This window comes from Dunckerocampus dactyliophorus, chromosome 18, assembly GCF_027744805.1.
Source record: "Dunckerocampus dactyliophorus isolate RoL2022-P2 chromosome 18, RoL_Ddac_1.1, whole genome shotgun sequence".
In the NCBI taxonomy this organism is placed as follows: domain Eukaryota; kingdom Metazoa; phylum Chordata; class Actinopteri; order Syngnathiformes; family Syngnathidae; genus Dunckerocampus; species Dunckerocampus dactyliophorus.
The window spans coordinates 21216920-21229513 of record NC_072836.1 but is presented as its reverse complement, the minus strand read 5'-3'; the positions used below and the strand labels follow the sequence as shown (position 1 = coordinate 21229513).

The 12594-nt window shown below is 43.4% G+C and overlaps 2 protein-coding genes across 2 annotated transcripts; both read right to left on the bottom strand.

The window, feature by feature from the left end:
• Positions 1–618: 618 nt before the first annotated feature.
• LOC129171579 (myeloid-associated differentiation marker-like protein 2) lies at positions 619–2485 on the bottom strand. Its single transcript, XM_054760374.1, has one exon. It carries the CDS (start codon positions 1932–1934, stop codon positions 1023–1025), a length of 912 nt encoding a protein of 303 aa, XP_054616349.1. The 5' UTR covers positions 1935–2485; the 3' UTR covers positions 619–1022.
• A 1291-nt stretch (positions 2486–3776) lies between these two features.
• Positions 3777–10247, bottom strand: notum1a (notum, palmitoleoyl-protein carboxylesterase a). Its single transcript, XM_054760370.1, has 11 exons — positions 9758–10247; positions 8148–8200; positions 7952–8047; positions 7067–7127; positions 6921–6979; positions 6726–6828; positions 6443–6634; positions 5496–5593; positions 5251–5398; positions 5121–5168; positions 3777–5028 (listed from the first exon to the last, which is right to left on the bottom strand). The coding sequence occupies exons 1-11, from the start codon at positions 10093–10095 to the stop codon at positions 4725–4727; spliced, it is 1500 nt and encodes a 499-aa protein (XP_054616345.1). The 5' UTR covers positions 10096–10247; the 3' UTR covers positions 3777–4724.
• Between the last annotated feature and the right edge of the window lie 2347 nt (positions 10248–12594).

The following is a 12594-nucleotide window of genomic DNA, read 5'->3' as shown; positions in this document are numbered from 1 at the left end:
TACCAGCTGCCCCTGAATTATACATGGTTTAAACAAAATACAGCCAAGTCTTTCTTGTAAAAACAGTTCCTTGTTGAGATGATATACGCATGGATAGAGAAATAACAGCAAAACAAACCTCTGAGTAATTTATTTGGATTAATATATATATTATTGCAGAAATATGCTTATACAAATACACCACGATAATCAAATTAATACTGTCGACAACATGTTGCATTCAGAAATACACAAACCATTCAGTGGATGAGAGGAAAAGCAACAACCCTTGTTTTCAAGCCCTAATTTTGTGTATGTGTGACAGGAAGAAAAGCTCTGACTTGCTTGCGAACCAGTTGTTTAGTGCCACCAGCTATTTTGCATGTATAAATCTCTAGAACCTGAATATAACCTTTTTTTCGAGGGAAAAACTACTGTCTTGTGTTTAGGTCAGGGGTGTCAAACTCGTGCCATGGAGGGCGGAGACACTGCAGGTTTTATCTCCAACCAGTTTCTCCAGCAGGTGATTTAATTGATGAGCTCCTTCCCTCAAACTGAAGGTGCTGATCATTAAAATCACCTGCTTTAGTAACTGGCTGGTAAGAAAACCTGCAGCGTCTCGGCCCTCCGTGGCACGAGTTTGACACCCCTGGTTTAGGTCAATATGGTCATAGGAACATTGGGACTGGAGGAGTACAACAGCAACCATGGATGCATGAGAAGCTAAAAGTATAAGACAAATACTCAGTGCAAGCTGTCAAATGTAGTGTATAATATACAGTATATAGTGTATGAAATATGCTCTTAACCATTAAATACATAGTTCATACACAATATGGCAATGGATTGTTCATATGTCTGACTTAATACTGATATTGTCATCATTACAAAGCCACAGTCCTGGACGAAACCACCCAGCGTAATCTCCATTGTCTGCAGTGGTGAACTCCTCAGTGGACGTAGTTTCTGAGACCAGATCATTGTGCTTCATGCTGCTGAGCACAGTTTCTGTTTATTAAAATATTGATACTAACAAATGTTTTTTAGACTGCAGCATTGGTGACAAAGCGAATTTTCTGGGAGTAGATCAAATCAGCAAAATAAAGAATAAGGTTGACATTGGAGAACACAGCAATGACCATCTTGCTGTCCCAGGGACATTCTCCACGTGGACAGTTCTCGGGACGATCAGTAGAGCTGTACTTCTTGTCAAAGCTGAAAATGGGCCATATCAGTGCGGTACTGAGGTAGAGGATCACAGCCATGAAAGTGTAGATCACGACAAAGCGATCAAATGGGAACCGCAAGGCAGAGGTTCTTCCAGATATTGTCGCTATGACCACAAAGACGGTGACTGAGAAGCAAAGGCTGTACACCACCACACAGTACTGAGTGGCTATGTAGTTGCTGTACTCGCTGTAATTGTCCAGGGCTCCAAAAATAATACATGCCACAAATCCCTGGACCACCTTGAGTAGACCAGACACAGTCGCCATGTACCCCACCACAGCACCAGGTTTCGCCCTAGTTATGAACACTTCAGCCCCATAAGGGAAACAACAGAGGCTAGAGATCACAGTCACGGCAATGCGGTAGGCTTGTTCCTCGCAGCCCTCATCCGGGCACTCCATGTCAAGGAAGTAAACGGGGTAGACCACAGAGGCGGTGATGTACATGAGTGTCGCCAGCATGGCAAAAGCCACCGTGAAATTATCCCACGAGATGGGCATGCAGCTGTGGAGTCTTGTAATGTCCAGGCTGAACACGATCAGCGTGACAGCGAAGCAGAAGCACCACACAAACATGCAGAAGTGTCCGTAGGTGGCACTGTAGCCTGCGTTGTGGGACACGAGGGCGATTATGGTGCAGCCAAACAGCAGCTGGCACATTCGGGCTGCACCCAGGGGTGACAACACGGCTTCTTTGTTGAGGTAGTGTCCTCCGTGGGCATCCATTTTGTATGAGTGTCGAAATCCTGGATATCCTTTGAGTCAGACCTCACCTCTTTATTTGCTTTTTTATAAATGCTCCTTAATTACAATGGTCTGTAATTCCCAGAGCAGGCCATTGCAATTACAGATTCATGCTTTAGAACAAGGTATGTTTAGCGTCCTTTATAAATTGCTGTTCTAGTCCATTTCCAAGAGAATATTAAAGCAGTCTTACTCAAATCCGTGGCATGCGACCTTGGAAAAGTTGCTCTTTTTAACGTTTTTCAGTGTATTTAAGCAACAGTCCGGTCATATCCATATCAGTCGTCCATCAATAGCTTTCAGTGCCCAACAGGTGGATGTGTTTGTTGTCCTGTCAGTCAAGTTCCTTGGCATGTAATGTCTTCATTGTAGCCCATATCTATCCATCCAAAGCCCTCTGTCTCATAATAACTGTGTCTTTGTTTTTGTGTCCTTTAGCCTCTCGTACTTGGTCGTCCTCTCTTTCGTCTCTGAGTGTAGCTGTGGATTGCTTGGGACGGCTGTTGAAATGAAAGTCGCAGCCTTGCACAGGGTTACAGGCCCCGCTAGTGCTATAAATAGGAGCTCCATATTCCACAGTTGGGTGGGAGGCTACATGTGTTGGGCAGTCAGGGAGTCGTCTTTCTAGGGAGCACCCAGAGACGCTGAGTCAGAGGCTCCTGCTTGAAGAAAGTGGCATTTATACACCATGTAATGACAGGGCGGAAGGCTAAGGCGCCTATTAGAGACAGCAATTATGCAGAGACCCAGCGGGAAAATTATACAGAAGCAATGGTAGATTTTAGCTATGCTTCTGAGAAGGAAGTGAACATGGATTAGGTGTTACCCAAAATACTTAAACCTACGTGTGATATTAGTATGCTGGGCGAAAATCCTGACTTTTGTTAGGACATTGAACTTAGCTATTGTTATATTTTTGAAAATCTATTAGGAATTTGTAAATGGTGCGTAAAAACATTGTGTATTCTCCTGCTCAGGACATACAGTGTATTAAATATACACTTTTTAATTTCATGAAATGTAATGGGTGCTCTTTATTCTATTGGAATTCTACCTCATATTCATAGAACAAAACAAAAAATTGCCGGTACAAGCACCTGAAATGAATTTTCTCCTTAAGTGTGGCTGGGCCTTCCTTTGGAGATAAGGTGAGAAGCACTGTCATCCAGAGTAGAACCGCTGCTCTCTTCCACATTGAGAGGAGCCAGATGAGGTGGCTCAGGCATCAGGTCAGGATGCCTCCTGGACGCCTCCCTGGGGAAGTTTTCAGGAAACATGTGACTGTCCTGTGAAGACCCAGGACACATTGGAGAGACTATGTCTCTCAACTGGCCTGGGAACGCCTTGGGATCTGCCGGGAGGAGCTGGACAAAGTAGCCGGGTGAGGGAAGTCTGGGCTTCCCTGCTTAGGCTGCTGCCCTTGCGACCCGACCTTGGATAAGCGGAAGAAGATGGATGGATATTAGTTCATTTTTTAAAGTTAGCTTTTGGAGTTCTGACTGGATGGCAAAACATAATTCTTTTTTGATTGTAGTGACCCATTGTAATTTTGAATCAACAGAAATGTTTATTGAGCTAGCATGCTAACTGCTAGCCTTCACAGCTAAACAACTTATCATCTCCTTAGCTAGCATGCTAACTGCAAGACTCCAAAAAAAAATTAACGCACACGACAAATAAATTGTGAGTTGATAGCTTGTGTGCTAACTGCTCACATTCAGAAAGAATGGCCTCTGTTTTCATGTTCTTTACCTTTTTAAGTAAAACTGCTAAATTGATAAAGAGTTTATAATGAATTCTTATGTGTGCGTGATCAAAAAATGGGGAAAAACAACAAGACAGCATTCCTTTGTATGTATGTAATGTGTCTTTTCTTTTTGGTCTGATACAAAGACATGCAGTCAACACAGAGAAAAAAACACCCATGTATTTACAATTGACAAAGAATCATTTCTCTGCAAAAATAGCACTTATAAATATGATTTACATAGCAAAATAAATATGTAAATAACCGATGTAGTTTCTCCTGTTAAAAATATGTTACAGAATAAAATTACAATTAGTAATACCGTTCCTTCGGTGGTTGATGTGAGAATGAGGTCTTTTAAAGACATCACTGATAAAGACATCATGACATACAGCATTGCCATTATATTAAATGGTGATCTCTATTATGAAATATAAGAATGGAGTTGTGAACACTTGAAAGAATCTATACAAATACTCTAAACATGTACAATACACAACATGTGTCTCCCTTTAGATGCTCATTGCATTGATCTGAGGATTGATAAGTACCTTACATGACTACAGTATGTTTTGGGGATGGGGGGGGGGGGGGGGGGCACTTTAAATGGCACTATGGTGAGTGTGTGTGTGTGTGTACAACTAATCAAAAACGCTACAGTTGACACTGGGCACCTGGGCAGTGTTTTCAGCTAATTTCAATCTATGATATTAAGCAAAGCATCAAGATCCTTAAAACTGGATTCCAAGTTAAGTAGCAAATAGTTTTGCCTCATCTGGAGCCCCAGTACTTGTGACCAGTAGTGATTTGCTAGGGAAGGATTATGGGGTATGCATAAGCCCTGTTTTTGATGTTGAGATTCATAACAACAGTAAACAGTAAATCAGATGGGTTTAGACTAGGTAGAGAGGGTGATCGGAGGTATCAGGTATGGATACTGGCCAAAAAGAAACCAGCCACAACCCTACTTGGGCTTTAGCTTGAACATACTGTAAGTGTGTGTTTTGGCGACGTCATCCGTCCCCTTAGCTGCCGCTGCTAAGCATGCCTAGTAGCTTGCTGGGATCCATGCCCTGCTGCTGGGCCATCTTCTGCACGTCGAAGCCCATGTGCATGAGAAACTGAATGACATTCATCTCCTGGCCCGTGAACTGGTCTCGGATGGTGGGGCAGGTAGGGTTGCAGTGTGGCCACGGGCAGCTGTCAATCAAATGCACGGGGCAGCCTTTAGGAGGGGCTTTGTTGTTCCTGTTGTCCTGGAGGCTGCGGTCCCAGCAGTGCAGAGCCCGGGGCAAGGACGTGCCTTTTACCTGCACGTCGGTCCAGTAACTGAAAGATGACACAAGAGGGCGCTGTCAACTCACAAGTAGGCCGTTTGTCTAGTTGGTGACCCAAGCTCCAGCACACAAGTTTAAACTCACTTTCTCATGATAACTTCATGTGAGAGACATGCAGGAGCAAACATAGCCCTAAAAAGAAAATAAGGCAAATGATTTGTGTTAAAATCCTCTTTTCATTCTTCTTTTACCAAAATACAGAAAGTTAACTTACGGGACATCTTTTAGAGTGTTTCTTAGCTCAATGCCCAGATTTTGGATGTAGCGCCACTGGCCTTCCTGTACTGGTTGTCCTGTCAACTGAACGTTGTCCACTGTCAACTGGGCTTCGTCGAACAGCCATTGGACCACAAAAACTGGACCTAAAACGACATAATGAAGAAGACGTATTCACGGGGTTGGATTTCTTGATGATTTAGGCCTCTATGGGTAACATATGTTGAATGACATTTGTGGTACTTTTTATGGTTGGGAAGACTCTGTAGCCAAAGAAACAGTTCCACTCCTCTCCTTCATTGGCTTGTTTGCACCTCTCTGGTACCACTCCTCCCCAGTACCTGGTAAAGATCAACACAGGATGGATCAGTTCTGACAAAAGGTGGCAGTGCACCACCAGACCCAGCAGATGGCGCATGAGTACTAAAAACGTGTTACCCTTGCCTACAGTGCAGTGATTAAACTCTGCTGCATTGGAGTAATTTCCTTATGTGGTGTGTTTCGTGGGGCAGCAAGTTGCCAAGGAACTGACTGGCGTATACCATTTTTCACTGAGCTTTGGAGCAAAAATAATTCTGCCTTGCAACAATTGTGTTCATCTGTATTGTTGCGCCTGCTAGTTGGCTTAATGTTATTCCACTTGTCACATTTAGACTTTTTGTTGTCAGTGTGGTGTAGTACAGGGGTTTTCAAAGTGTCACAGCAGCTTAGAAAAATCAAGAAAAACATCTTCAGTTTGTGAGTAAACAGAGCATGGGGTGAGCAGAAAACTCTAAAACATCCAGCCAATCATTTTCTATGCCGCTTATCCTCATTAGGGTCGCGGGGGTATGCTGGAGCCTATCCCAGCTGACTTCGGGCGAGAGACAGGGTACATCCTGGACTGGTCGCCAGCCAATTGCATGGCCCAATGGAGATTCGAACCCAGGTCTTCCCGATCTCCTGACTGTGTGGCCCACATGCTAACCACTAGGCCGCCGTGCGACCCTAACTATAAAACATATTCCAGAAAATATGTTTTCTGCGGAGTAGGCTAAGGCCCCAGCTGTGTTTATATACTCTCATGGGAGGGTCACTTTGCCACACTTTCAAAACCCCTGGCTGAACAGGCGGAAAGCCACAGAGAGTACTATAGTTTTGTAGCCCATCTAAGTGGTTTACACAAATCCTTCACAATCATGTGTGCATACTTGATGCCTCTCTTGATGGTCTCGGTGGGGGCACAGCTGACCGCATCCACGCAGTCGGTAAAGTCATACTGCTTGTTGTCCAGGAACCAGCCGGAATCCGACAGGCCCCGCACTTGTATTGCGGTGTGTCCCAGTCCCTCCAGCAGCTCTGACACACGATCCACGTTCAGCAGGACCCCCGTCCCACCAGCACTGCATGCAGAGGTGACATATTCCAATCGTCAAACTGAAATCAAAGCACCGCTTGAAAGTTCACGTTGCGACATTTTACTTGTGAGCATACCTGCTCCCGGCCAGAAGCAGAACCTTGGCGTTGTCCAGGCCCTTTTTAAGCAAAGTTTTTACAACCTCTTGAATGATCAGCGAGCCCATAAAAGCATAGCCACCTGCTCACGACAGAGCGACAACGCATAGAAGTATTCTTTTCCCCTTCACATGTGCATGCAATGATTTGGATGATCCGACAACGACAACTTACTGTGCTCTGTTTTGGTGGTGGCGCCACTCCACACGTCGCTGGAGCAGTACGGGATAAACCTTGACAAACAATATTAAAAGTCATGGGATGTTAAAAGTCGATCGCTGTAATTTGAAGAATAAACACATAAACACGAGTCAACGTACACCATGTTGGCATTCCACCAGTGAGGGTTTTCCTCAGGCAGTGGAGACAGGATCCCAGTGCCTGCACAAACAGATCAACATGTATCATTAGCCATTCCGGCACTCCCAGACACATCCTCTTCCACGTTGTCGTCATTACCACATTGGATTACAGTTATTACACCGCAATGAAAGACCGAGGCGTCCACGGTCGTGCAGCAGTGGGCGCCAGGTCCACTTATGCTACAGCTGCAATACGATGGGCTGTCAAGGAGCGGTCCATTTTTTACAATTTTTTTTTTTAACCCTGCCAGGTTTTCTTCCTTGAGCAGGATTACACAAAAATGTACACCTGGCAGAAGTGTTCAAAGTACTGGAATAATTTATCACATACTGTATATTTCTTAGGAAAATCACAGCCTAAAAATACCTTAGAGGAAACATTTTACATAATTTGTGAGGCTGTGGGACACAGGCCAAGGAAGAAGTCTACTTTCCAAGCACTTTTCACCAGGTTTTAACAAAATAATAATTGGAATGGTAGCATTTTTTGATGGACCCATAGTCATCCATCTGCAGAGACTTTCTTTCGGTACGTATCATGTACAAACTTGAGAGCTCAACATGGGTTAAAATAGTACCTATTTTTTAGATTTTATGAACCTCTAAAAAAATGTTATGATTTTTTTTAGAGGTTATGATGATTTTATCACCTAGGTTCACTGTCATTCTAAATACTCCTTTGACCTGACCTTACTATTGGAACCTGATTTGTTGAACAATCCCAATTTATTCCGCAGTTTCATAAAAAATGTATGGTGGTCATTTAGAACCATTTTTTAAAGTCAGGGGTGCTAATATCACCCTGTGAGCTAGTAGACCCGGTACGGCTTTGGTGAGTCTTACCTGTTTTAGTTTGAGGCCACTTGGACGAGCTCATTAGCCTTCTCATGGTCTCATATCGGCTGTCGCAGTTCTCTTTGTTGAAGCAGTACCAACCGCCTGGAAAGCCAACACAAGTTAAAAACATTCAGGGTTTGTACAGAAGTGCTAGAATGTGACCTGGGGAAGGTGCAGTTTCATTAAAACCACTTGAACTTACCCTCCAGGAATATTAACCAGCGTCTGCTTCCTCTGGATTCTTTCAGGTAAAACCTGAGGGACAAAAGAATACAAAATTACGTCATGTTAAACGCGCTTAAATGAGTTTTAGACCCGCACCTGACAAAAGCATGTACCACAATCTTGATTTGTTGTACTTTGGAACTCGCAGACCAAGTGAAGTAATGCCCTTGCCATTTTTATCATCAGTGATGGTGTACAAGCATGAAATTACATCATTGCTTAATCTTAAACGTTAGCAACAATGTGAAATCACGGCACTGGCTGGATCTGGTGAGCCCCTATCCGGCTTATACTGCAAATACCAGTAAAAAAAAATAACTGGGATGTTCCTTTGAGCTTATGATTTTTCAGCAGTGACCTCACAGCAATGCCAATGATGAAATTGATTGGCATGTTGGATGCAGTAAAGTGCTTCATCAATCACTCACACTCGACAGACAACAAATTCCTGGGGAAAAGTGACTATTTTCCCCAATAAAATGATGCAAATAATCACGGGTGTGTCGACTACCGATGACTAAGCTCAAGTGACGGCCAACCATGTTTCAGGGACTACATAGAAATCGGGTTGCTCAGACACTGACTCATACATTTGGCTGCATTGGCTGTATTTAATGACTTTATACTATTCTACTAGCTGTATGCCAAGGACAGTCCGCTATGTGTGTTACTCCCAAGCAACCAACAAGTGCCGGATCAAACTCCGCAAGATGAATCCCAGATTCTCACACACACTATTTTATTTGTCTGTTAATGCATGCTGGATGGATTAGCATCTTAAATGACAACAGTGAATGGGAGACGGCCATCTGCCAGTAACTGCATTCCTACACTGAGAGCGTAGAACTTCCACCATGCATCTCTTAAAGGCAGCCCATTCGGGAGGGGGTTATGTGGAATTACATTGTTAAATCCATAAAAAGACTCACATATCATAACTGGCTTTCAGTGGCATCTGCACGTATCTCAGGTTGTTTTGGATAAGTTGCTCTGAACATGGATCAGACATCATCGCTGTCTACTGTAATACAAAGCATGTATCGCCAAATGTTGCACATTCATGTTCTGCCTAGCTACAATTTTCTATATCATTTTAACACCGACACAATCCTATGTTCTGTGATGACGATAAATTAAGTGTCACAGATTTAAATGAAAATAGATTTTTATCACATAATGACAATAATTGCAAGTGTTAAATAAACCCATTTTATTTAGTTAAAAGAGACGTGTTGATGCCATCCATATCTACCTTTACCATAGAATTCATCTTTATTGTTTTTCCGCATGGATTTCCACCTAATAACGACATGCCAAGTCTGTGGAACAAACCCAAATCACAACCTAGATGGCTCTTTTGGTAAATAAGAAACAGGAGTGCTACCTTTCTGTCGAGATAATCCTGGAATGAGCACTGAGGACCTAACGCGTTACCCTACTAAAACCCCCTATTCTATTTTAATCATCAGGTGAGATTTTATTATTATTTGGCTGCAAACATGTAGATTTTGCACAGTGTCAAACCTTTCGGAGTAATTTCATGGTGCAAAAGTCCAAATCTGACCACGTTACTGTTCTCCTACATACCCTGCAGGGCTTCCGTCGTTGCAGGTGACTGAAACGTTCTCCAAAAAGTTCAGCCTCATGTCGTGGTCGAGCTTCTGCGCCGAGCACGGGTACAGAGACTGCGCCAGGTTCTTGACTTGCGTCATGAAGTTATCCATGTTCTCCTCCACGGCGGTGAAATCCAGTGGAAAGCTCTCCGTGGTGTCGCCCCGGCTGTTCGCCGCCCGATATGTGGGCGGCGGCGGCGCGCGTCGTGGTTGGGGGTTGCGGCCACCTCGGAACCTCCGCGCGCAAAAGCCGGCTCCGGACTGCATCAGTAGCAGGAGCAAAAGGGATGAGGCAATGCGAGCAGCAGTCATATTTAATCGTCCTTCTGTGAAATGCAACGTCTCGCCGAAGCTTGATTGGAAGGAGACAGATCTATTTCTGCAACAGTTGTCCGCGCGTCCCTTAATGCAAAAGTCCTGCAGGAATCAGCCGTTCGCCAGCGTTTGTCCACCACTCCACACTCGTGCCATGCTCTTGTATTTTATTCAAACTTTCCCCCCTTGGGTGTTCGTCCAGCCAATAGCATTGGTGGGGCAGGACTCGGGGCACGATCAAGCGTGGCAGACCAACACCACCACTCCCACCCTCTCTTTTTTTAATTTATTGAAAGGGGGTAAGAAAAAAGGCTTCCTTTTGATTCATGATGTTTTATTTGATGTGGTGGCTTTTATTGGCCTTGAAATGCCCATTTCCCATTCCAACACCAATTTATGAAGTGAGAATAAGCATCTTTGTACAGCTATCTAACATGCACGGCTCTCTAAATATGAATATTCACATTTGGTTAGCTCAATTCAAAGTTTACACATTCATTTACTCATTTAAGCTCCTACTGTAGTGACTCCATGTTTTTTCTTTTTTTAAATTCAGACAGGGCCTCCAAAGATCAAAGCAACCATCACTCTTTCTCCCCCACCTCTCCCCTCATCCCTCCTACATCAGCCTCTCTCCAAACTTTCCTGGAGTTACTGTATATTTTAAGATGAGCAGAGCATCCCTTCCGACGGAGCAGCAAACTCCAAACACAAGAACATCTCATACAGGTGGGCGCCGAGCAACTTTTCATTTTAAGGACAAGTATTTGGTTCACAAGCCAAGCACATGTAACGCTATGCATCATCAGCCAGATCTTAGGGGTCATTTTGTGCCATTCAGGGCTTGAAAAAAATTCAAGCCATTTTGGTGAAGTGAAATTTGCCAGATCTCTCAGAGATTTTTACAAGGATCTTCTATTCGATGTACAGTACATTTTGAACTTGTTCGTTGTAGGTGAATTGGAAATCCCATGGTTGTGATTGTTATATTATTGAAGTATAGTGATGATAAAATGAATCTTGGATAACATTTGCTATTTTCTTGATTGGTGATCTAATCCTGGATATTGGAGGGAAAAAGGACACAAAATCTGACAGAAATATCATGGTTTAATTGAGTGGCTTTCATCTGAAATGTAATTGCATCGTGTACAATGATTTGCTGTGGAAGTCATTATTGATGTGCTGTTTGCAAAATATGCACACAATTTCTGCTACACAGATAATATTGATTCCCAAAGTACAGAAACTTTGGGATTCCAATAACAACTGCCACCTTTTGTGTCCACCACCATCACGCGCGTTAATTAGAATAGGAAGCTTCTTCGGTTCTGCTTCGAACACACACTAGCTGCAAAGCAAAAAGCTAGGCTATGGTTATGCAGCCAGATTACTCCATGTAAACAAAAAGCTATTCATGCTGTTTTACTGTGCATATGACAATAAAACTCTTGAATCATGAATCTTGAATCTTATGTATTGACACATAAAAAACACATGGTGTCCAAATCATCACGATTGTTCACAGACATATATTTTGGCTCGTGCAATGTTTTTTTTTGCCACTATTTTTCATGAACTGAAAAATTGCACAGTTTTATTTTGACAAGTTATGATGTCGCGTTGATTGAACACTACTAAAAAATCCTTTTCAGGTTTTTTGTCAACAGGTTTCAGAGAACACGTCATGTACAATCTTTAAAATGTGGTAGGAATTCTAGCCATGAAGTCATGTCTTGAATGGGAATCGTAAAGCCGCAAAAAAAGAAACCCAAACCATTTTGGATGACTTGTAATCCAGGTAAAAATGGATATGGAATCACCAGCTGGACCGATTGTATTAATTGGGGAACTTCAAACAGATGCTTGTATAGATTAAAACATGTGGTAGAGCCAAGACGGAGAGACTTTGTCACAGATTGAAGTAAATCACTTTGACCCATACCTCTCTGTTTTATCACGCGTCATCCCCAAATATGTAACCCTGAAATCACACGCAGATGGACACTGGCCTCTGACAAATGCGCTACCATGACGAGATGCCTCGGACTTCTGACCCAAGTAAGTCGCAAGTGTGAGCTGCAGATGCTGTTCTTCAATTTGCACCTTATTTGAACCTATTGCGTTAAGCTTCCTGGCTCCCGTCGTTCATCGTCTAGTTGTAAGGTTTTTTTAACCATACAAGTATGAATGGATTAATTCTGGAATTAGGTCATTTAAAAATGACCCAGCTGTTCTGATTGCAGTCCCTTAGAAGTGCCCCTGCACCCTCTCCCCCTCCTGTAGCCCCTGCTCCAACACCAGGCCTCCTGTGAAAGTCAAAGCCTACAGTCTTTCATCTCCGATCAGTTGCATGTGCCCTCGCAGATCCACAGGTTTTACTGCTTAAGTCTGCGCTGGCAGCATTGATCATGTGACCATTGCCTGTCCGGCATTTAGACACAGCGAGCAGCACCCTGACGCCGGTTCCGCTCACACACCTCCACCATCCGTCCC

Bases quoted from the DNA above. Each gene is read 5' to 3' on its own strand.
- LOC129171579 (XM_054760374.1), bottom strand. From the start codon at position 1,934: ATGGATGCCCACGGAGGACACTACCTCAACAAAGAAGCCGTGTTGTCA.
- notum1a (XM_054760370.1), bottom strand. From the start codon at position 10,095: ATGACTGCTGCTCGCATTGCCTCATCCCTTTTGCTCCTGCTACTGATG. The intron at 8,201-9,757 runs GTATGTAGGAGA...TTTGTCCCTCAG, and splicing joins AACGACGGAAGCCCTGCAGG to GTTTTACCTGAAAGAATCCA. The intron at 6,635-6,725 runs GTATGCTCACAA...CTCTGCATGCAG, and splicing joins CTGCTTCTGGCCGGGAGCAG to TGCTGGTGGGACGGGGGTCC.